The sequence below is a fragment of the Urocampus carinirostris genome, chromosome 12 (assembly GCF_059441175.1).
Source record: "Urocampus carinirostris isolate Australia breed hairy pipefish chromosome 12, RoL_Ucar_1.0, whole genome shotgun sequence".
NCBI lineage: Eukaryota > Metazoa > Chordata > Actinopteri > Syngnathiformes > Syngnathidae > Urocampus > Urocampus carinirostris.
In genome coordinates, this window is record NC_142360.1 from 32,803,324 (window position 1) to 32,829,104 (window position 25,781).

The following is a 25,781-nucleotide window of genomic DNA, read 5'->3' on the forward strand; positions in this document are numbered from 1 at the left end:
AAGTGAAGCCGAAAATTGAGCAGGAGGGTGGAGGGCAGTTTTCCCTCTAAACTGCGCGCGTGCGCAATTGCGCACTGCTCGCACATTCTCAGCGCACAAGAAAATCTAGCCAGCGCACAAAAATGAGGGCTCAAAATTACTCATTAAGAAGCGATTTAAGTCAAAGTTACAGTGCATGAAGGTAAAAATACACGGGTTCCCCTGACGTTGTGTCCTAAATGCAGTATTTTGAATGAGTAAAGTTAGTAGAGTTTATCGAGAACTGTCTTCTTCGGCTCGGCTCACGAAAAGGAAACGGCTCTTTCGGGTCCTAAACGGCTCTTCAGGTTGTTTTTGCTTCTTTAATCCCAACATGACCAAATATTCTGTAAAATTATGCACAACATGACTTAAAGGAAGGGGGGAATAGAACAAAAAAGAAAAAAATACCAAAATGAAAAAGTAGGGAAAAGCTGAGAAAAAAAGAAGGAAAAGGAAGAGAAAAAAAGAACAAAAGATTTGGAAAATAGCCGGGAAAAAAGAAAAGAAAGAAATGTAGGAAAAAAAGTAAACAGAGAACAAAAAGAAAAAAAGTAACAGCTCGGAAAAAATAAACACAATGAGATTTTTTTTTTAAGAATTTAAAAAAAAAGTGGAAAAAAACAGAAAAAAGAAGAAAAAGTTTGTGTTGCATTCAAATAATTTCAAATTATATCAAGTGAATCTTGTTGCCAACATTGTACTTCCACTAAAAATGTGATAAGGTACAGTTCTGTATCTTACAACCGACTAAATAAGCCCCCCAAAATGTTAATATTATGCGACAAAATATATCAGGAAATAAAAAGAAATGGATATCTTATGAAAGAATTGTAAGAACAAACGACGTTTGTAGGCCGTACAACCTTTGCAATAGTACATGAGTCAATTCATTCAAAAGAGAAAAATAATTTTGCATTGCCGGAAACTCAGCAAAATGTAACCTGATGTCAAGTTTCGGACATGTTTGATAATGATTTAGTTGCCACACTTGGGATCATGGTTACTCACTGTTGTTTCAAGCGTTGCTCACCGACTTTGTGTGAACGCTCAGACCTGTGGAAAATTAGAGGGAACATTGTTGGAGGGGGCGTTTTTGGCTCCCCCCCGCCCAAACACATAGACACTACTAACTCTGCAAACGCAACGCTCGCCGATGATGAGCGCGGACACAAGCAACCTCGCCCTCCTCATCTTTTACTCGTTCTCTGAATCAGACTGAATAAATTTGCCCGCCGATCTCATTTGGATCGGGAGGAAACGCCGACAAGAGCACGAAAAACAAGCCCCCGCACTTGGAATGTTTTTACATAATTTGCAAATCTTCTGCTTTCCAAAGAGAGAAAACTTCCAACTCCAACATCTTTTTAATGAGTACAACTGCAGTAATTATTGCACGAATATAGAGTGTAGGGAAACACCTCTGTTGATTTTTATTTATATTTTATTAACAGCAATGAATAAGAAAAAACACTCAAAAACTTCGTTTTGAAACCTTTAGTTACCTGTGGACTTTACATAAGGTCTGTTAAGTGTAATTTTTAACCGCAGTTGACATAAAAAAGAATCCAAAAAACGGACTTGATTCTCGCATGATGCATTGCTTTCCAAGCTGCAGCTAAGGGAGCCATTTTTGGTCGGCCATTTTTAAATCGTACTTGCACCCACAGCATGAATGAGCTGACAGAGGCTGCAATGATGACACAAGCCAGCAAATGGGAGCAGCAAGAAAAACATTTCCAAATTCCATACAGCTCCTATAAAGTATTTTTGATTTATTTTAAAATTTTAAATAAAATAAAAAAATCTCAATTTTGCGGAGTCAAGAATTCAAGGAACATATATATTTTTTTATTTAAAAGGGGGTGATTGATGGAAATTCTTTTGATTGTATTTTTGACAACCTTTATTATGTATTATGTGTTATTATAAGCAGGGTTGGGTAGGGTTACTTTAACTGGATTACTTTCAATTACTTTTTGGATTACTCCAATACCAAATATGCTAATAAAAGACAAAAGAAACTAAATATGAATAAAATGACTCAATTTTGTGCAGGCTTGGGGAGTAACGGAATACATGGAACGGCAAAAATGATGTTGGCAAGCTGTTTGGATTTATTTTCATTTTGTTTCTGTCGCATTTTATGTCAGTTTTGCCGGAGATCAAAGCCAGGAGAGAAAGCTTACCACGTGTTGTGAGTCATCATTTTATTCATATGTAGTTCATTTTGTCTTTTATTAGCATATTTGGTATTGGAGTAATCCAAAAGTAATTGAAAGTAATCAAGTTAAAGTAACCCTACCCAACCCTGATTATAAGGCAGGAGTGCTTTCACTTTTACACAATGTGAGCTACTTCAAAGCAAGTCAAAATGATCTAAAACTGCAAAACATCTAAATGTTTTGAAATGCTTTGAGGATTCTCTTTCTATTCTTTGATTACACTAAAAACTACCTAAACCCAATGAAGATTCAGGGGCAGTCTGCATTTAAAAATAAGTTCCTAATTCATGTACAGTGGAACCTCGGTTTTCGAACGCCTCTCAGTTTGAACAAAACCGTGTCCGACCAAAAATTTCAAGAAATTCTTGCTTCGCTGTTCGGTCAAAATATCGGAGTTTGAACGCCAGTAATGCGTGAGTGCGTACGCTAGGGTGCGATGCTGAGCGGCGTACGGGTGTTTTAGCCCCTTATTATGCCTCCGAAGAAAGTCAGTGCGAGCAGCAAAGTTGCTACAGGTGAAAAAAGAAAAGTAGTGCGTACAACTATTGCATTTAAGAAATAAATAATTGCCAAATATGAAGGAGGTGTGCGAGCGCCTTCTGCTGACCACCACAAAGGTAAGAACTCCTATTCATAAGATTGCGATAACGCGAACGTAGGATTAGCCTGGGTTAGCTTTATGTGGGTGTTGGAACGGAGCCCAACTTTCAGGGTGTTGGAACGGAGCCCCCTTTCCAATGAACCGCTCACCACTTGTTGTGGAGACCCGGGTGCTAAATGACTTGTAAACGACCTGATTTCTTTATTTTTACACGTTCAAGTTAGGGTAATCTTTCGTACGGAAGATTACGATAATGCGAATGTGCGATTAGCCTGGGTTAGCTTTATGTTTACGTTAAACATTCATGGTAAACATTCAGGGTGTTGGAACGGATTAAAACGATTTACATTATTCTTAATGGGAAAAATGATTTCCGTGATCGAACAAATCGGTTTTCGAACAGGGTTCTGGAACGGATTATGGTCGAGAACCGAGGTTCCACTGTACTTGAATGCTGACAATGTTTCTCAAAACGAGGCTAATACATTAAATGTGTTCACTTAAAAGAAAAGTCTAATAGTATTTTTTTTTCAAGGCAAATGATGTTGCAAAGTACCGTATTTTCCGCACTATAAGGCGCACCTAAAAGTCTTAATTTTTTTCAAAAGCTGACCATGCGCCTTATAACACAGTGCGCCTTATATATGGCTCAATATTAAATTCGCAAGGTCTCGCAACTTACTCAACAGCCGCCGACTCGATTTTACCCCGAACGTGGAGTAGTCCGCGGTGTATGCTGGGATTTATATACCGGCGTTTCATTGGCTAACCAATGTGTCAATCATCATTTGAATCGATCACTATTGGCTGAAGTTATTCGGAGCCTCCAATAGGCTAGATGGCCAAAACAAACCCTGCAATTGGCCGAAAAAGATGTGGCAATCATCAGTTAAATCGATCGCTATTGGCTGAAGTTATTCAGAGCCTCCAATAGGCTAGATGGCCAAAACAAACCCTGCAATTGGCCGAGTTTAGCAATGGCGTAGCAAGCTTAGCAAGCTTGCTAAAGTACACCATAAAGAAACATGTTTTATTAGTCTGTATTTGCAAATAATTTACTCTCCTGGATTTACTTCACTAACGGTTGTAAGAAGACCATGATTGCGTATCATTATTGAACGTGAGAACTTAGGTGAGTTATGCGGCTTTATATTTTCCCGGTATCTTGTTTTAGAACGATCTTGATGTTGCTGGGATGAGTTGAGTGAATCAAACTCAATTCCAAGTGTTTATTGTCATATGCACAGTAAAGTTGTGAGCGAAAAAGAAAATAGAAACATAGAAATGTTTGGCATTTCTTGAATCCCAAGACTTCAACCTTCCGAATGATATTTGAAATGACGCATTTAAGTGACATGGTACGGACACCGCGTCCGCACGTGTCTGAGAAACGTATTTGCTTCTTTGCAAGCTTTGGGAATGTTAAGGGGGTAATCAGTTGGACTGAATCATCTGACTGTTTTGTCGACGTTCCCATTGTAGCGCCTTATAATCCGGTGCGCCTTATCTATGGAAGATATAGGACCAAAAACTATTTTTTGGGGGTGCGCCCTATAACCCAGTGCGCCTTATAGTGCGGAAAATACGGTACTTAATGAGCATCCCTGTCATAAGGCATCAAGTTTCTGTGGAACTCAAAAACCTTTACACATAAAATGTGTGTTCAAATGAAGAAGCTGAAATTGAAATGCTGTTGGCTTTTATTTCATATAAAAAAGTTTCAGACAAAAAACAGGCTATAATTTTTTTTTTCTGTTTTATTAAAAGTCTTTCTCTGCCTGAACGATCACTTAGTCTTCTTGTTTTTAAGCCGTTTTGCCTTCCCTGATGATTTGGCGGCATCATCCTGTAAAGAAAAAAGAAAAAACATGTTAGGGACTATTGATTATGCTACATTAGCGCTCCACTTGCGCCTTTTTTTCCTTTTCTTAGAGTGGCGCTTCAGAATTTTTGACAAACACTTGTGCGCTCGCTGTGTCACTGCCTCACCGAAATATGCTAATCACAACCTACTGATTGCCCCGCATCGTTTTTTCGACGTACGCTGGTAATTTCATCAAACCCGGCGCCTTTCAGAGTACCAAAAAGAACAAAAAACCCCATCTCGGTCCGTGCGCCGGGGTGAACTCTCACCCTGGCTGGATGGAAAATATCAGAAGAGAAATAATCCGTGCGAATCTCACAGAGCCTAAAGAAGCGAGCTCATTTCACCTTCGCCCGCCGTCGTATCTTCCATCTTTCGTGGGGCGCACGTTGAAATCAATACGCTTTTCCTTACAAAGGTTTGAGAATTGATTGAAAAATTGAGTCTTTTAGGGGGTTTTCAGAAGGCTCTTTATCTTTGAGGCTACTCTTGCGATTTGTTCAACACGCATTAGGACGAAGCTGGGGAATAAAAGAGAGACAGCTACCTGTGAAATTTTTTCTGCCCTTTCATGGGTCGAAAAGCAATTATTTATTGTTCAGAATCGGATTTACTAATTTTCCACTTTATGCTGAAGGTCAAGATGAACTGAGTTTGAAGAGAAAAGAAGGAGCTGCTTTCCCTGGCATTGACCCAGGTCTGCTGTGCTCACTCCCACACTGCTGCCTTTTTTGATAGGCAAGAAGAAGTATTTTAAAGCAGTGGTTCTCAAATGCTCTGACTTGAGGAGCCACCATTTCAAATGAAAATGAAACGATCTGCATTTATATAGCGCTTTTCAAGTCAATGACTTCCCAAAGCGCTTTACATTATGCTTCACATTTCCCAATAGCGGCCTTTTACTGCAGCCATGTAAGACGCTAACCTGCTTATTGGGGGTATTAGGGGTTCAGTGTCTTACCCAAGGACACTTCGACATGTAACACGGACAAGCCGGGATTCGAACTGGGATCCCTTGATCCCAGGACGAGCGCTCTACCTCCTGAGCTACTGCCGCTCCATTCCATTCTGACGACAAATTGCAACCCAAACAAGAACAGATTTCCGCTTCTTAAATGTATCCAATAAAAGGATTGGGCAGTTTAAAGCAGTGATAGTGTGATATATTCAACTTTTTAAAAAACAAAACGAGCAAAACCAAAACAATTTCAAATACCGTAAAAACTTGCCTATGAGCCTATGTCGCATATAAGCGACCCCCAAAACTTTTAAAATTGCAACATACTAAAAGAAATTAAAAATATTGTTGATTAATCTCAAGTCCTGGGGTCGGGAACCTTTTTGACCCAAAGAGCCAAAATGGTAAAGTCTTCAGAAAAAATGCAATGAGCAGTCCGATAAAGAAGGAAACAGAGCTACTGCATGCAAACCTTTCCTTGCGAGCGTGTTGCTAGCGTGTTTCAGAATGAGGGAGCATGGGACGATGTCTATATGACAAAGTCTCTTCCCCATACTAAAGGAAGACAATGATGATGTCAGTTGTAGGGAAGAAGATGAGAACAGTTTTCTGTGATTTCCACATGTACGGTATGGTTTTTTTAACAGACCCGTAAACTGTATTGCGAGCGTGTTCTTAGTAGCGTTTTGCTACCCTTCACAGGCACAGTTTGGGATGAAAGTTAGAATATTATTATTAAAGCTTTGAAAACTCTCTCGGTGTACCGTCTTTCTTTGTAAATATGTGTAACCATGTATAATATGTATTTGCAGCTGTATATGTTTGTAATGTATTTATCTGTATTTATTTTGGACACTTATTCTGATAAGTCTTGCACTGACCAACTAAAAAGAAGAGGCGTAACAGACGCGGGGGATGACGGGAAGTGGGGACTGGTAAAGGTGAGTGTTTGTGGACAGAGCAGACAATAGTGGATATATTTTTACCACCCTTACCTTTGGAAATATACACTTGTTTTCCTTGTATTACTTTTAACGGGACCCGGACTCTGCAGGTCTGCATCAAATCTCAAGTACCGGTATCATTTTCCAATATTCTGCCGGCTGTGTACTTTATGATCAGTTAAAATCGCGGAACTCAAAGTAGGGTTTGGGTCAATTTTGTGATTGTGTTACATGTTTTAATGTGGGCGCATGCGGCTTATATACTGGTGCAGCTTGTGTAAGTACATAAGCGGTTATCCCCTTAAAATGTGGTGGGTGCGGCTTATAATCAGGTACGCTCTATAGTCCAGAATTTAGGGTATTTTCCGTGGCCCTTAAATCGAATTGTATAAGCAGATTACTGGACTCTTTTACCTCAAATATGAAAAATGTTGATTTAAAATCTGTCTTTTTAAAGTGTGAGTGATTGCTTATCTGCTAGTGTGCCAAGACAATATAGCAGGGTTTTTCAACCATTTTTGAGCCAAGGCACACTTTTTTTTTTGTTAAAAAAATCTCCAGGCACACAGTCTGTTGGAAATTATTAAAAATTAATTTAAGGCACCAGTTTTTTTCTAGCTTAAAGTATAAGATAACCTAAAATTAGAGTATACAGATTTTCTTCATTTCATTTTGGTTCACGCTTTTACTGTGGTTTTGGATTCAACTATATTTTTAACCTGATTTTTATGTATCACATTTTTAACTTGACCTCCAGCAATAGATCTAAAAAAATGCAATTACTTTTTTTTTCCCATGCTGATTCATCAATTTTTTGTATTCATCTAATGCCACTGCTTTAAAGCGGCTAACTTTGCTGTAAGTCATCCTGGGAAGGACAAAGTTAAAATGGCGCTCTGGTGCTGATTAGAACCTTGAAAGTACAATCTGCTTCCCACATTGGAACAAAATTGCTTGCGGTATTTTTTTTTTTTCTTGCTTGATTATTCTTTGACACAGGTTACCCATTTGTAAACAAAGGAAAGAAACTAACGGGCATGTTGAGTCGATCGTCGTAAATCACAATTGCTCCTGTTAATACATTTGCACTTTAGTATGCTATTTAAATTCATCCTTGATTAAATAAGCAGATTTAAGATCAGATTAATGCCCCACCTTTTTTTTTTTACCTGCAACATAGCGAGTAAATTGCCAAGTAAATATAATTAATCACATTAATCGGGCCACACAAATGGGCCGCGAGGTTGATATTGTTGCCCCCGGCCTGCTAAAAACATCGGCGTGGTGATTAATTTTATCGATTACTCTCGCCCCGATTCCTTACGGCGGATCACGGCATGCAAGTAAATACTTGGATAATCGAGGCAGACGCTCAACAATCGGCTGTTTGGCGATGCCCGAGGAATTACAGCACGCTGCAGAGGCTACATGGAGTGGGAGCTATTTTTCTATGGAAGACCGATCCAGCGATATGTGGTTATTGTATGATTACTAATAATTTTTATATGAATAAATGTACACAAATAAATCACGAAATGCCTAAATGTATGACACAAATGTAATGTATTGATTTATTTGTGTATTTTCCTATTTTCATTTACCTAAGTGTGAATGAGCGAGCGAGTTGTCTGTCCCCGTGTGCCCTGCGATTGGCTGGCAACTAGTTCAGGGTGTCCTCTGCCCACTGCCCGATGATTGCTGGGATGGGCTCCAGCACCCCCGCGACCCTACTGAGGATGAGCGATGCAGCTGATGAGATGAGATGAGATGAGATTTTCTCATTTGATTTGTCATACATTCATTTCAGTATCTATTTTGTCGTGTATTTTGTCATTTATTTATTTTGTTATTTTTTTCGTGTATTTTGGAATTTATTTATTTATTTATTTGTTCTTTATTTTGTTTTGTATTTTGTCGTGTATTTTGTTGTGTTTTTTTTTGTCATTTATTTGGTCATTTATTTATTTCAGTATTTATTTTGTCGTTTTTTGGGTATTCTTTTTTTTTCATAAATTGTTTTCATCTTTTTTTTTCATCTTTGTCGCGGTCCCTTCTCAAGGTTTGTTCATTTACCTTATGTTGAGGATTTGAGTTTTTCCTTGCCCTCGTGTAGGTTTTAGATCAAGGGATGGTGTAGTCTGTAGTTTCATCTGCATGATCTGCATGTTTATATAGCGCTTTTCAAGTCAATGACTTCCCAAAGCGCTTTACAATGTGCTCCACAATTCCCAATAGCGGCCTTGCAGCCATGTAAGGCGCTAACCTGCCTATTGGGGGTATTAGGGGTTCAGTGTCTTACCCAAGGACACTTCGACATGTAACACGGACGAGCCGGGATTCGAACTGGGATCCCTTGATCCCAAGACGAGCGCTCTACCTCCTGAGCTAGTGCCGCAATAAGCTGTGGTCTGTGCAGCCCTTTCAGACTCCTTGTGATAAAAAGCTATTCACAATAAACATGACTTGACTACTTTGTCATTTACCTTATTGTGTATTAGTCGTGTATTTAGTCATTAAGTTTGTCATTAATTTTGTCATGTGTTTTGGCTCGTATTTTGGCATAAATTTATTTCATTTTTATCCTGTATTTTTATGGTGTATTTTGTCATGTACTTTCTTGTGTATTGTGTTTTTTTGTCGTATATTTTGTTATGTATTTTGTAAATGGTCTGCATCTATATAGCGCTTTTCAAGTCAATATAGACCTTCCAAACCGCTTTACAATGTGCTTCACACTTACCCATTCACACACACCAATAGGGAGGCAGCATTGTCTTTAGGGATTCAGTGTCTTGCCCAAGGACACTTCGACATATAACACGGAGGGGCTGGGAATTGAATCTGCGACCTATTGATCCCAAGAGGGGAGCTCTACCTCCTGAGCTAATGCTGCCATCATTTTATAGTGTATTTTGTCATTACAACATTTAAAGGAGCGGGCGGGCCTAATTGGCTGACCTTTTAGCCTATTGGTTAATCGATGAGTGCACCGATCGTTAATCATCGATCAACCAACCAAGTGAAAAAAACGTGAAAAAAAAAATGTCAATATAGTGACAAAATGTATAAATAAATGAAAGAGTTATATTTCAGCATGACATGATTCAATAATGTGTTCATCTATTTACAGTATATGGAATAAAGTTGTGGGTATGTATTCATCTCTTGGCCAATAAGAATGCGGCTCTTTGCCTCATCATATTTTCTATATACTGTGGCTCTTTGCCTCGTTTCATGTTTAGTTTTTGAATCCATCGGAGTTAATAACAAATAATAAATAATATTTTGAAATTAATTTGGCAGATTTGTTGTTTTTATGCTGCTCTGGACACATAACTGACTGCCAATCATCTGCGTAGGTTACGTCTAATGCCTGTCAGTGCGTGGTGTGGCTCTTTGACTCTCACAGTTAAAAATTTCGGCTCTTTGTGCCGATCCTGCTCGCCACCCCTGATCTATAGATTCATTTTTCCATTTGGGCAGAATCAGCCCCCGTATTTTTAGTCCCGCCGCTGCAGTGTTTTGCAGAGGATGAGAATAACAATGAAAAACACAGATAAGGTCTGTGATTGCTCTGCAAACAACATTGAAGAAATTTAAAGTCCCCAAATTGACCGAGAAGGTGACCTTCATGTGCTTGAATTCGATAGACTTTTTTGTAGCCTGTAACAAGAAAGTTTGTGGATACCATGGAAAATCCTTTCGGAGAAAAAAAAAAACACCTCCAGGTTTCATGTTTATACGTCTCTCTATTTTTCGATCTATATGTTATCCCACTTTGGAGAGCATCAAGCGGACATTTTTAACGGTAGCCACTTTGCAGACCGTATTATCAATGACGTGCGGTCGTGCATCATGCGTCATCGGTAGCTCGAGAGTAAAAACACTAAATATACCAGCGGAGGTTGATAGCAAACATCAATGCCAATAATTCACATCAATGTATAAAATGCGATGCAACATACATGTGAGAGACTTTTTTTTCTTCATCTTTTCATGCATATTTTATATCCATTCTCTTTTGGGAATTTTGCATTCCCAAGTAAAATCTATCTGGTGGTATATATCCTTTTTAGAAGTGGATAAATATGTTTTTTTTTGTACATTAGAAAAATGTCTGTAGAGATTTTTGTTTACATGCCTGCATTTACAATTAGACGTGCATTATTTAGTTATTCTAATTTTGAAAAGCTGAGGTTATTGAGAATATTTTTTTAAAAAACATTTAATGTGCTTTTTTTTAAATATCCGTAGGTCAAAAACGGGTATTTATTATACATATCATGAGGCTCACTGAGTCATCTTGCTGCTAAGGGTAGCCCAAAAATAAAAAAAAAACTGGTGAAAGGCAGAAAAAAGGAGAATAAAAGAGGTTTGGTCACTTTCAGTCTCCACAGTTTGTAATCTTCCTTGTGCTTTGTTGCACTCGTTTTCGGTTCTACGGCGCAATACGACATGTTGTCGTTTTAACTCATTTGTTCAATAAATGAATGTTTATTAGAAGTGGTTTACTGAATATAACGCTCAAAAAAATAAAGTAAGATCCTTACAAAGAAAAATTTACACATCGCAACATAGCAATTTACTTTAGAATCGCATGAAATGTTTCATTTTTCTTTCAGCTTAAAGGGAACACTGATGGTAATTAATCGGGGGTTACTTAAAGGGACATTCTGTATCATCTAGTGCCTCCTAGTGGTACAAAAAAACCTACATTAACGCAACAATATTAATTTGAATAATTAGTAAATACACATGAACTATCATATAAACGCATTTTTGACAAAATACTCATAGGCAGAGAAGTTAGCATTTATTCTACATAGCACGATCCTCAAATAAAGAGAGCTGACATAATTGTCCCCCCAATTGCTGCTATGGGGACCCCAAAATCTCATTAAGAATGGGAAAAAAATAAAGTCAAATGGTGCCTTTTTGTTCACTTTGAGTCTCCATAATATGTAGTCTTTCTTAGGCTTTTTATCCCTCATCTTTGGTTGCACGACTACTCCATATAGTGACATCTAGTAATCAATCAATATACACTGTTTTTTTATTTGAATAATTGAAAGTACTTTTGCTAAAAAAAATTGAAGAAAATGAATAAATTGGATGTGTGTTTTTTGGTTGTGTGAATGTTTTGGAAGAAAAATAATACATGTTACGGAAGATTCTTATGTTATTTTAAAATTAATTTCCAAAGTAAAATGTAGTATTCTTTTTAAGTAATACTACAAAAAAACTATATTTTAAAGCGGGCATGTCAAACATACGGCTCACTAGCCTATTGGGTGATTTAACCCGGTCTTCCATAAATTTCTGACCATGTAAAAAAAAAAAAATCTCTACTAGGCAATTTCTTTCAAAGTAATGCTTTTTTTAAATGTATGCAAACCAAACGTGTTAGATAGATAGATAGATAGATAGATATTTTATTCATCCCCGAAGGGAAATTCACATTTCCAGCAGCATCCCTGAGCTGAGAGCAGTACAATAATAAAGTCAAAAGAATACAATATACAAATACCCAGTGTGACGTGCAAATGCCCACTGTAGCGTGTTATATAGAGTATCTGGATAGTGCTACACAGAATACATATAGCAATAAAATTCGGTAATATGCAATGTAGGGGGTGTGGTTTAATTTGGGCCGTGATGGTTGCTAGAGAGCAAGGTTGAATTCGTATAGCGTGGTGAGTTGAATCAGGTGTAAACTGCTTTTACTCAACTGTTAAATTAAACCAGTTAACATATTTAATGCCAAAACAATGTGTTGATTTATAAAAGACCCCTTGTCATTTCAAATTATAATCTGTAGTGTAAGTTACTAATTTTGGCTAAATCATAACAAAATACTGAAAAACAAAGGAGATTACATTCTTTTACCGATCCAGCCCTCCTCAGAAAAGAAAGTCTGGATCCGGCTCCACAGTGAAACCGAATTCCACATCTCTGTTTTAAAGTAAAGAGTCATTTACGAGGAAAAGGCACATATAAATTACCTGACATTTTTAAAGGAAAATTGAATACAGAAAGAGAATCGTGATAAACAAAACTCCCCCCCAAAAAGTTCCAATTTAATTAAAAGCTGAAACGGCTTGCCATTGGCAAAAGCCTTTTACAGCCCGCATTTGTCTGCGCACGGTTACGGCTTCAAAGCCATAACAGCAAATCTTCGTCGCGCTTCCCAATAAGCTGAGTCGAGCCCACCCGAGGTGAAATTTCATTTTAGCCGCTAGGTTGTTATTCAAGCGAGGCAGAAGAAGAGCGGCGGATTTATCCTCCGAATTGGTTCCCGGGTCCTCGACGGGCCCTCGGCGGGGACCCGACGGGGCCAGCGGCGCCTTGCACCTGTTTTTTGCTCGCAGCTTGACGTTGGGCTGCCCGTTAAAGCGGAAATCAAGCATCTGTCTGTCTGTATTTTTTCTTTTTTTAAACACTAGGCCTGACATCTTTTTGAAGTCGCTTTTTTTATGACTACCTTTAATCTACGTGTGACGTTCCAGCTCAAAAGCTCTATCATGCTATCAACGAGAGAAGTTTGCGGACATAAAAACGGCTTCAAAGCGAAGCGCCAGCCGACTTTGGCGTTTGATCTCTGAAAGCAAACGCTTCAAAAAAAAAAATGGTGTCCGGATTCGGCACTTGAAGCGCCGGGAAAACGAGATCCGGTACCCATGTTCCGGTCTTAAGGTTTGGCCATCTTGTCTCGAGCATTTTTTGATGTTATAAATCTATCCATCCATCCCATCCATTATCTGCACCGCTTATCCTCAGTAGGGTCGCGGGCAATGTTCCCTGTAATTTACTACGGGACTGAGCGTTCACACAAAGTCGGTGAGCAACGCTTGAAACAACAGTGAGCAACAGCAATCCCAAGTGTGGCAACTGAGTCATTATCAAACATATCCAAAACTTGACATCAAGTTATATTTTGCTGAGTTTCTGGCAATGCAAAAAAAAATTTCACTTTTGAATGAATTGACTAATGTATTAATGCAAAGGTTGTACGGCCTACAAACGTCATTTGTTTTTATAACACTTCTTTCACAAGATTTCCATTTCTTTTTTTCCCTGGTATCTTTGTCGCATAATACTAACTTTTTGGGGGGCTTGTTTAATCGGTTGCACGATACACAACTGTACTTAATCACATTTTTTAGTGGAAGTAATATGTTGGCAATATGATTGACTTGGTATAATTGGAAATTATTTGAATGCAACACAAAGTTTTTTTAATTTTTCCTTGTTTTTTCTATCTTTTTTGTAATTCCTCTAAAAAAATGCGTTTATTTTTTCCTAGCTGTTACTTTTTTCTTTTTGTTCTCTATTTACTTTTTTCCTTTGTTTTTTTCTTTTCATTTTTATTCTGGCTTTTTTTCTGAATTTTTCCTTCTTTTTTTTCTTCTTTTTGTTCCTTTTTTTCTCATCTTTTCACTTCTTTTTCATTTTGGTATTTTTTTCTTTTTTGTTCCATTCCCCCTTCCTTTAGATCATTTTGTGCAGAATTTTACCTAATATTTGGTCATATAGGGATGAAAGAAGCAAAAACAACATGAAGAGCCGTTTAGGACCCGAAAGAGCCGGTTCCTTTTAGTGAGCCGAGCCGAAGAAGCCGGTTCTCGAAAAACTGCGCTGGATAGATTTTCTTGTGCGCTGAGAATGTGCGGGCAGTGCGCGATTGTGCACGCGCGCAGCTTAGAGGGAACATTGGTCGCGGGGGTGCTGGAGCCCATCCCAGCTATCTTTGGGCAGTGGGCAGGGGACACCCTGAACTGGTTGCCAGCCAGTCGCAGTGCAAACACAGGGACAGACAATTCTCTCACTCATTCACACCTAGGGACAATTTGGACCGGCCGATTAACCTGATTTGCATGTTTTTTGGATGCGAGAGGAAACCGGAGTGCCCGGAGGAAACCCACGCAAGCACGGGGAAAACATGCAAACTCCACACAGGAGGTTCGTGCCGCACCCGCACTAACCACTGCGCCGCCGTGCTGCGTTATAAATCTATATTTAGCATAAATACCGGATTATGTAGCGCACCTGATTAATCGCCACATGGGCGAATTTAAGGAAAAAACTCGTACATGCCGCACCAGATTTTAAACTACATCGAATTCTAAGCTGACGGCTTAAACGGCAATTTCTTGCACTTTGAAAACATCAGCGGGGAAATGTCAGCCACAGAAAAGTAACACATTGTCTCCGCAGCTGTCAATCTTAATCGACTCGTGCAGCAAACGATGCTAATTAAATTATTCTTCTTCTGCTTCTGTATGGACAATGTTGTTCCTATAAAAACTGTACACTCCTATGAAAACAACAAGCCCTGAAAAACGAGCGACATCAAGTGCCTTCTGAACCAAAAAAGATGGTGATCAGCAGGAGCTAAAACGAGTACAGAGGGAGCTCAGAGTCCAGCTCTGGGAAGGGAAGGAGCAGTACAGGGGGAAGTTGGAGAAAAAGCTGCAGAACAACAGCATGAAGGAGGTGTGGGAAGGAAAACCATTACTGGCTGCAGCACCAAGCAGGGTGTGGCTGTTGACGTAGATGTGGGGAGGGTCAACCAGTTGAACAACTTTTAAAATTTGCGCTGAGTGCGACAAAAACATTCTCAAAAGGAGATTTAAGAGACCGTTCACGGTTCCCTTAACCACCAGGATCATCACATCCTGTGGTGCATCTTGGGCAAGTACAACCTGGCGGTGCCCACTGAAAAACTTAAATCTTAAATATGCATTAAAGCATCCGTGCAAAGTGCTTGCTTGTAATGTACTTTATAATCATTTAGGTAAAAGTATCTTACTGTATGAACAATTAGGCATGGATTTATGATTAAATTGATATTACAGTAGTCATAAAACTGCTCATCTGCTCCTCAGATAAAAATAAAGAGCAAACAAGTCCCACCAAGAGGGCATGTGGAGTTAGTACACTGTAATTTTATATGACAACGAAATGCCTCCAGATGAGTGTGGCATCAAAATAGGCGTAACAGTAGCCTTAAACCATACCTAAAGCCTTATTCCATCGCAATCTGAAAAAGTATTTTACACATTTTTCCAAGCGTAGGTTTTTCGGCCTTTCTCAAAGCAGACATTTGGAGAACACTAAAACCTTTGAACATGTGTATTTGACTTTGGCTATTTTGTGTGACATTTTGAAAGAGTTGTAAATGTTTGACTTGTCTTTCCGGAAATCAATCGATGTGCACATTTGCGCTTAATAATGGTGCGTAAAAACGGATACTGTGTTGCATTCGCGCACATTTATTTCAGGGTCTAATTTGAATATCTGCAAATCTTTGTGTTCGGATTGCATCTTGTAACCAATGTGTTAATCATCATTTGAATCTGTTACTCATGGCGATAGCTACTCAAAGCTAAAGGAGGAGAACCACAGCCCGTAAGGAATTGGAATTGGGGGGTTTGGTCACCTAATGACTCCCAACACAGCAGTTGGGTCTAAAATGGCGGCACCCTGTTTGGCTGCGGCTGCATCGGCTTGCTACAGTTTGACTGTAAGGGTCAGGTGTATCGACATTTCGTTCTGTGTGCATGGTTACAAAGAATGACAATAAAAGTAAATTCTATTCTAATCCAATAAAAATAAAAATAAAATAATTATCTAGCATGAAACAATTTTGCTTAATTTAGATGTAAATGTCATTTCTTTTTCAAAATAAAAATAAGGAGATAAAATGACTTAAAATAAGTAAAGTTCTACTAAAAAATAGCAAAATTAGCCGCCACTGAGGTGATATTTATTTTTTTTTAATGCTAGAAAAAAAGCAATGAGGAAGAAAACACACTTGAGCACGTTTGTTCAGGAAAGGATGCTGCAGGACCAACTGACGGAGACGATCACGAAGGTTCACCTTGAAAAGTTACTGACAAAAATTCAGAAGCCTATACAATCCTAGCAGGAGGTACACATGCTGAGCCGTGCAATGGATCTTAAGCTCACCCATCCCTTGCGCACATCTATTGCTACTATTACATAAAAAAAATCCTCATACATGCCAACAAATGTTATTTACATACAAGATGTTTGGTAAAAGATAATTATCAAGCTGGCAGTTATCCGACTGATCGCAGCCTAATATGACGTCAATTTTGGCCCTACAGGAAAATTATTCAGGGTAATTTGTCACCTGCTGCCACACTAAAATATTCAATTAGCCGACATTACTTGTAAGAAATATTCCAAGCATTTATATGAAATTCTTTTTCAAAGTAGTAATAGCAATACTCGGTCTCCTCTCTATCACTTTGTCATGTGTACAAGGAATGGGAAAGCTGAAGATCAGTTGCATAGTAAATGATGTGTGCAGGCTGTTGTGATTGTATGGGGTTCTGAATTTTAGTCAATCCAGTACATTGAGTTTTGTTTTGAGAATGTTTTTGTCGTACTCCTGCTTATATGTTAAAGCTAATTTATTGACTTCTTCAGTTGCCTGCATAGTCCCATACCTGTCAACCTGTACGTTTTTGCCGTACAAAGTACGTTTATAATGCATTTTAAGACGTGTACGACGTACAAGAAAATCTGTACGGAAAAACGCAGATTTGTCAATTATGGGTACCATCCGGTATACACCGACTATCACGAAACGGCAAATCAATCAAGTCAAACGAGTTTGCCGCGATAGCCTCTATCTCGGTATCATTTTGTTTCGTTGCAAACGAAGCGAACGGTTTGATGCTACTGTGCGCATGCATCTGCCGCCTCGGATTTCATGTGGTAGTTATGTAGTGAAAGGAAGTCCGACTCTTTTTAGAGAACCGGCTTTTTCGGCCCAACTCATTAAAGAGAGCCAGCTCTCAAACAGCTCACTTGCTTTGATGCATTATATTACGAATCATTATTGTTGTATAAAGAAGTTAAGAAAAAAAGGAAGTATAAAAGGAGAAAATGAAAAAAATGACAGGTTTGTGGTTATCCCTTTAATCAGTACAATAATCTAATGCTACTTAATTATATTTGCATGTATTTTTCCTTCTACAGTGAATGTCCAAGCTACTTAATTTTTGAACTTATTTTTAATAATAAACCTCATTCATGTCGAGCAACTCAGTACCTCACAACAAAATGTTAATTAACAATATATATGATGTAACGAAACACATGTACAATATAACATATAAACTACATAAATAAACACGTTTGAAAAAAATAATATGGTGTACTATTTTGTAAGGGAAAATACAACATTTTGTAAGGGCATAGAGCCGTGGAGGTTGACAGGTATTTAGTCCGGCAACAAGTGTCTTGATCACGGCATAATGTGTTACTTTTGTGCAATAGACATTTCCCCGCTCATTTTTTTTCAAATAACGGTGATGGACGTGAAAAAGTTTCATGTTTAAGGCTGTTTGCGGTTTAAAATCGCCGTGACGTCACTGTGGGGCTGCCTCACTTTAAAAAAAATAATAGTTAAATAAATAAATAAATAAATAAATAAACAAGAACGCAGCACGGCAGCGCAGTGGTTAGCGCATGTGCGGCATAGTTCAAGTCCTGGGAACCTCCCGCGTGGGTTCAAATCCAGCTCCAGTCTTCCTGTGCGGAGTTTGTATGTTCTCCCCGTGCTTGCGTGGGTTTCCTCTGGGCACTCCGGTTTCCTCCCACATTCCAAAAACATGCATTTCGGGTGAATTGGCTGGTCCAAATTGTCCCTAGGTGTGAATGAGCGAGTGAGTTGTCTGTCCCTGTGTGCCCTGCTATTGGCTGGCAACCAGTTCAGGGTGTCCCCTGCCCACTGCCCGATGATTGCTGGGATGGGCTCCAGCACCCCCGCGACCCTACTGAGGATAAGCGGTGCAGCTAATGAGATGAGATAAACAAGAACAGCCGCATAGCAATGCAGGCTGCAGTGTTTAATATGAATAAATATAAATATGAATAAAATTACCAGGTTGTAGTAAGGAATTTACGGTCCATTTTTCTTCACACACACACACACACGTATCTGTAATTCAACTTAAACACAGCGTGCATGTATTTACAACGCCTCTGCAAAGCCCTCACACACTTGCTCGTCGCGGTGTCAGCAAAAATGGCGGCCGCAGGACGTTCTATTGGAAGACAGCGCTCTCCTTTTTCAGCATCTAAGCATCCTTCAAAACCCGCCCGTACTTGATCGCTAATGGCCGCCCGGACATGGCGGGGTGGCGCCGTTTGTCACTCGGCTGCCCGAGCAGGTCCTTGAACCCACTACTCGCCCGGCCTCGTCGCTCAATAGTGTCTGTTTCCATTTCGTCAGTTTTGGAAGTTATATCAGAGCTGTGGGTCGAAGATGGGGTCTGGGTTTTACACCCTGCGTTCACTATTGACCAATTCATTGCCTAAATGTGAAAATGCGTTTTCAAAAGTATGGTCTCTAAATGCTAATATGTAATTTTTTTTCCCCCTAACTATTATAAACCGATTGGCGCAGCTCATCAGTAAGTATTAAGTCTCTGGGAATGATTTCAATATGAAAAATACCATTAGATGGCAGGAATAGCTTTGATCAGATGGAAAGCATTGTTTAAATATTGGAGGTATCACAAATGCAAACAAATAAAAAATAAAAAACAAAGTAAAAGTTCAGCATGAAATGCATCATTTCACAAAATATGTTTTTCTCAGTTTTTGGCAAACGAGTATTTTCAAGAAAAATAGCAATGTTCAACTGCTGTTTAATAAACGGTGGTGAAAGCTAGAAACTTTTTTTTTCTAATGAAGGATGAGGGTTGAAGCCTATATAGCTACCGAACTAAATTTTCTATAGGATGGGTTTTGAATGAATTAATAGAATAGAATAGAATATACCTTTATTGTCATTGTTACATGGGTTGAATATATTGTAACAACGAAATTGGACGTGGCACTCCAGTCCACATTTTACAGTGAGGATAAAGAAAACAAAGAATATAAAGGAACAAAGAAGACGTTTGTACTGTCCTTGTTGCAGGCTTTGTTTTCCTCCGGAGGGGGGTGTATGAGGGGGTGAGGGACAGACAGAGTGGCCGGATCCAACTAGATGTTTGATATTACTGTACACACGTTCCAGTGTTTTTTCCCATTTTTGCCATTTAGTGTTGAAATCGTCTTTACCCAAAGTCTGAATTTGAAACAAAAATATAATTCACTAAAACAATCGTGAAACCCTAATCCTGGAAAAAATACATAGACTAAAATTCAGATTTGTAAATGCTTAAATTTCCAAACTCAAAACTGTAAATACCTAAACTCCTGTAGGTGTAAAACCTTAAAGGTGGGGTGGGGAAAACTAACGCTCAACTAATGACTTTAAACCAGCAGATTATCACATGATTTGCATAAACGTACATGGCATTTCTAGGCGCGCTCAAATAAACTCTTTTTTCATCATTTTAGGGGTTTGTTCCGCCCGGAACAGGCCTGATAAAGGTGGGATTAAAGCAGATTGGCGCAATGGAAAATAAAACAAATGTCTTTTTGAACTCAGATTGGCATCGTTAACACATACTTAATTAAGAAAATAATTAACCTCCATATTTTTAAGGACACCTCAAACTACGCACTATACCTTTAATTTAAAACTTTAATCCAAGCTTGAAACACAAGAATTAAAAATGCCTTAAAATACCATAACCTTTGATAAGTTTATTCTGTTTTAATATGGGACACCTGCAAAAGGGACTGCATAGAATGCCAGTTTGTGATTTTGATTATTAAACCTCACTGTTGCTCGTTGTTTTAAGTATTATGCACTGTTCTACATCATTGTCGCTATCGGCCAATCATGTTGCTGTTCTTTGATTTTCACACCCTTTAGGGCGGATCTGCTTTTCTAACCTATAATATTGCCAATATGAATGATAGGTTCTTTCATACTGTATTGTGAGCAGACAACGTACTGCCTTCTTCTGAGAAAGAGAGGGCAGCTTGTCAGTCTTTGCCCCCTGAACCATAGGGACAAAAAAGGCTGAAACTTAGAACAGGCCTTTCGGCGAGGAATTTTCCTTGCCATGTAAATGTACAATAGTTTGTTGGAACTAAACCCCGTGAACTGTTTATTTGTGTGTCCATATATATTTTTCTGATCAATCAGATATATGTTAATTTTCGAGACACTTTATGATGACAAACTCTAACCCAAAACAAAAATGTTTCACCCAAAAGCTCTAGCTAAGCACCTAGAGGAATTTGATTGGGTGCTCGCCCAGAGCTGTCTGCACTGAAGGTAAATATGTTGGTACCCTCATTTGCAGGATTTTGTGACATTTCTACAAAAGAACTTTGCTTGCACTTTGTTTTTAAACCATTATTTATGACAAAAATAACTTTTGAAAATGAGCCTCAACACTACTAAGTAACTGCGAGAGGGAGACGAATTTTGAGTGGTATCTTTATATTGATATGTGACAATTGCTCTAGTATTATTATTATTTAACAGATTGGATCAAATCATCAAACAGTGAAACAAGATGCGCTGAAGAATGAGCTTTTTCTGGAGAGGGGGCTTTTGTCTAATTTTGTGTCAAAATATATGTGGTGTGGCTCTCTCTCAAAAAAAATAATACATTTAAAAAAATGAAAATATTTTTGCTTTTATGGCACTTTGGGTCAAAAATGTTCCTGGCCCAATCTTTTTAAAGGTAATATGATGGGGTAATATTTAACCAATGGATGTTGCTGTATTGTGTAATGCAACCCGAAATGCATGCTACGAAGCACAAGGAAGAATACAAACCACAGAGAATATATGACCAGTCCGCACCTTTTTGCTACTGTGTTTTTGGGTACCCTTAGCAGCAAGATGTCAAGACAATTGTGTCAACTTCTTTTAGGTGAGCCTCATGTTACATAAAATAAATACAAATCTTTAACCTACTAGTATTGGTTCATGTGTTTTTGCTTATTATTCAAATCAATATTGTGTTGGGCTTTTTTTAACCTCTAGAAGGCACTCAATAATACCCAATATCCCTTTATTCTAAAATCCTAACTCAATTGCTGACCTAAAACTCGATTCCGGCTTACTACTAAATCATTGGTTGGCAGCCACACTTCACTCCAAATTGTAATCTGAATTCTTGATCTCTAAACCTGATGAGTAATACACTGACTGGGACACTTAGGCCCAATTTTTAGGGTTGTTTTGCATAAATATATCCACTGGTTTAAATGATTAAAACGTGTTAACTCAAGCAAAATCCCCAAAATATTGTGATATCTAATAATGAAACCCTTATCTGTTGCCCCAATACCTAAAAAATATTCTGTACAATAAAACCCCCCTTAACCCAGAAAATCGATTAAAATTACCGTAAATTCCGGACTATAAGCCGCTACTTTTTTCCCAAACTTTCAACCCTGCGGCTTATTCGGTGATGCGGCCAATTTATGTAATTTTTCTAACGGCCGCCAGCGGCGCTCGAGTACAGAAGGTAAGATTTAGACCGGTGGAATATATGCGCCGAGGAAGACTGCAACTTCTTAGTTTGTGCACAAATTAAATTAGCGTAGACATATCCTCATCATGCAAATTGCAAAAAGAAAGGCACATGACGCAGCTTTCAAGCAATAAGCAATCGAGCAGTCCGATAAAGATGGAAACAGAGCTACTGCACGTAAACTTTACGTTGCGAGCGTGTTGCTAGCGTGTTTTTGAATAAGGGAGCGTGGGACGACGTCTATATGACAAAGTCTCTTTCCCATACTGGGGAAGACGACTTTGATGACGTCAGTTATAAGGAGGAAGATGAGGACGGTTTACCATGATTTCTACAAGTACGGTATGTTTTTTCTAACAGACCCATTTACTGTGTTGCGTGTTGCTAGTAGCGTTTTGCTACCCTTCACAGGCACGGTTTGGGATGAAAGTTATATTATCATTATTAGAGCTTTGAAAACTCTCTCGGTGTACCATCTTTCTTTGTAAATAACCATGTATAATATGTATTTGCAGCTGTATATTTTTGTAATGTATTTATTTTAGAGACTTATTCTGATATGTTTACCATGGGCGAATCAAAAAGAAGGCGCGAAAACAACGGGGGCTGACGGGAAGTGGAGTAAAGGTGAGATGTGTTTGTGGACGCAGCGGACAATAGTGGATATATATTTTTCCCACCCTTACCTTTGGAAGTATACATTTTTTTTTCCTTTGGATTATTTTCAACGGGACCCGGACTCTGCAGGTCTGCATCAAACCTTAAGTACCGGTATCATTTTGCCGGCTGTGGTTTATGGACTGTGTACTTTATATTCAGTTACAATCGTGGGACTCAAAGTCGCATTTGGGTTAATTTTGTGATTGTGTTACATGTTTTAATGTGGGCCCATGTGGCTTATATACAGGTGCGGCTTGTGTAAGTACAAAAGCGGTTATCCTCTTAAAATGTGGTGGGTGCGGCTTATAATCAGGTGCGCTCTATAGTCCGGAATTTACGGTAGTCCAAATAGCCTTTTCTTAACGTAACTGTTTTTACAGTGTTAACCTTGTTTAACTTAAAAAGTGGAGCTCAGCCTTGATTTATCCGTCAATGTCGGCCACACTAAATCATCACTCATTTCAGTGATTCATGCATTGGTCATTCATCACAGCACTCAGGATTGTCAATTTTGTACATTTAGATTCTGTTTTTCATGCTTTATTATCGCTAGATCAGAGACTGCACTGAGATACCCCAATTTTGGGACTTGTACTCATTTTCCGCATGACTAATTTGTCTAATGCCTCATGAAATTATATTTAATGGCTTTTAATGACCTTGACATTTTTTATCTGGAACTCTTGCAAAACGTCCTTAAAATGAACTCACCAGTGCCGCCACGTACCCTTCCTGCACAAGGATGCTTCGAGCGCAGTTGTTGATGTGCTTGAAGCGATCGGGACCAAGCAGGATCCCACCGTACCACCTGGACACCACCACTAGCACGTTGCGGATGTCTAGAATCTACGAAAACAACAACAAAAAAATCGAATTCGTCGGTATTTTCATATCGACACAGAAAAATGTCAGCCTCCTTCGATAGCTACGGTCGTTTTATAAATCTATGTTTCTCATCTTGTGGGTCGGGACCCAAAATCTGGTCACTGACCCGTTTTCAGTGGGTCATGGGCAATTGGTCTTCTCAAATAATGCATAATACAAAGAAAAGAACAACTCAGTAGATAACGATAATGCCCTGTGATTGCAAGATGATGCCGCTATTTCCTACGACAAAAAAATGCTGATAAGTTTTTTTTTTACAAATGTGGGGAGTGAAGGATTTTTTATTTTATTTAATTGACTATAAGGGATTTTAGAAATTACAGTTATTGAATGCAATGAAGATTTTTCACAGAGGAGGCTGAAGTTCAAAGACAGGTCGCGCCGTTCCAAGTGTGGAGTGTTTTGGCTGGGGAATTTTGATAACGGGGTGCTGACGAGGGAATTAGGCCTTGTTTTGATAAACGCTTGGTATTGTTTTGAGCTGATAAGAGTTTCCTTTACACATGGCGGCGGCTTTCGGCGAGGAGGTGGTGACGCTGGCACCTGACCTGCCCCATGGGGGGAGGGGCTTTCGTGACGCACCGGTCAGACGAGGTGGGGGCCGACGCCCCGACATGTGAAAAGACGGAAGACGGAAGGAGAGACGAGAGACGAGAGATGGGAGAATTAGAGGGAGCCTCGACGAAGACTATTTCGACAATAATTCGGCTAAATTCGATGGAATTCACTTACTTAAATACTTTAAGAAAATAAATCTGCCCCCGTGTGAAAATGCCGGCTATCTTTGTTCATTTTCCCATTAAGAAACGAGCATGCATTGTTAGGAGAGTGAAGTTTGTGTTTGGTTAATGGAGTCAGAAAACTAATTCGAACAATTTGGTAAAGGCTACATTTGTTATATAGTTTTTTTTCCCTAACAGGAGCATGGCCAAATGCAGATAAGGAGGAGAATACAGTGCCTTGCAAATTATTGACCCCTCAAAAACCTTTTGACGGATTTTCTTGTTTCAGGCTTCAAAAGAGACTTTAAACTTATCGATAAAAAACTCAAAGTATTTTCTAAGAATTCACAAGAAATATTCACAAAATCAAAAAATATAAAAGTTGAAAAGTACGCGTTGCAAAAATGTTGGCCCCCTTTGAGTTAATACTTTGTATAACCTATTTTAGCTGAAATCACACCACAAGTCTTTCTGGGTATGATTTTTAACATTTTGTACATCTTAAAACACAAATATTTGCCCAATCTTCCTTAAAAAACAGCTCAAGTTTCTTAAGGTTTGATGATTGTTTGTGCACAGCATATTTCAGATCTTTCTACCAATGCTCTCATATAAGGATTGAGGTCTGAACTTTATACTGCTGGTTTTTAACCATTCCGTTTAAAATTTTGCTTTATGTTTAGAGTTGTTGTCCTGTGGGAAGGCGAACCTGCGCCCCATTCTCAAGTCTCTTGCGGACTCCAATAGATTTTCTGCCAGAATCGCCCTGTATTAGGCTCCATCCATCTTCCCATTAACTCAAACGATCTTTCCAGTCTCTGCTGAAGAAAAGCAACCCCAGAGCATGATGCTGCCATCAAGTTCGACAGTGGGGATGTCGTTTTCAGAGTGATGTGCAGTTCTACTCTTACGCTAAATGAAACAATTTGCATTCAGCCCAAAAAGTTCAATTTTGGTCTCATCTGACCAGAGCACCTTGTTTCACATGTTATTTGTCTTTCATGTGGCTTCTTGAAAACACCAAACGAGCCCTTTTATGATATTTTTTCAGAAATTACTTTTTCCTTGCCACTTTCCTATAAAGGTCAGATTTACGCAGAGAATGACTAATATCTGTCTTATGCACAGACTGTCCCACCTCAGCTGTATATGCTTGCAGGTTATCCAATGTGATCATGGGCCTTTTGGTTTATTTTCTGATTAGTTTTGTCCTTCTTTGGGTAAAAAGTTTAGAAGGGACGGACAGGTCTTGGTAGCTTTTATGCGCTCTCCATTTTGATATTATTGCTCGCACAGTGCTCTGGGAGATGTGCAAATGTTGCAAAATCTTCTTGTATCCCATTTCTGCATTGAACTTTTCCAAAACTTTATCCCAGACCTGCCTGGTGTGTCCTTTGATATTCATAACGCTGTCTGTTCTCTTTTTACAGACCTCTGAGCCCATCACAGAGCAGATGCATTAAAACTGAGACTTAA

The 25,781-nt window shown here is 38.9% G+C and overlaps 1 protein-coding gene across 2 annotated transcripts in view; it reads right to left on the minus strand.

Annotated features, from left to right (window-relative positions):
• Positions 1–4,526: 4,526 nt before the first annotated feature.
• impact (impact RWD domain protein) overlaps positions 4,527–25,781 on the minus strand; it is a 62,609-nt gene continuing 41,354 nt past the window's right edge. For both annotated transcript variants that reach the window (XM_088349476.1, XM_088349475.1), the window contains 2 exons: positions 23,410–23,544; positions 4,527–4,690 (listed from right to left, as the gene is read on the minus strand). In XM_088349476.1, coding sequence (XP_088205602.1) covers positions 4,631–4,690; positions 23,410–23,544 — 195 coding nt within the window. In that variant the 3' untranslated portion in view covers positions 4,527–4,630. The remainder of the gene's footprint in view (positions 4,691–23,409; positions 23,545–25,781) is intronic.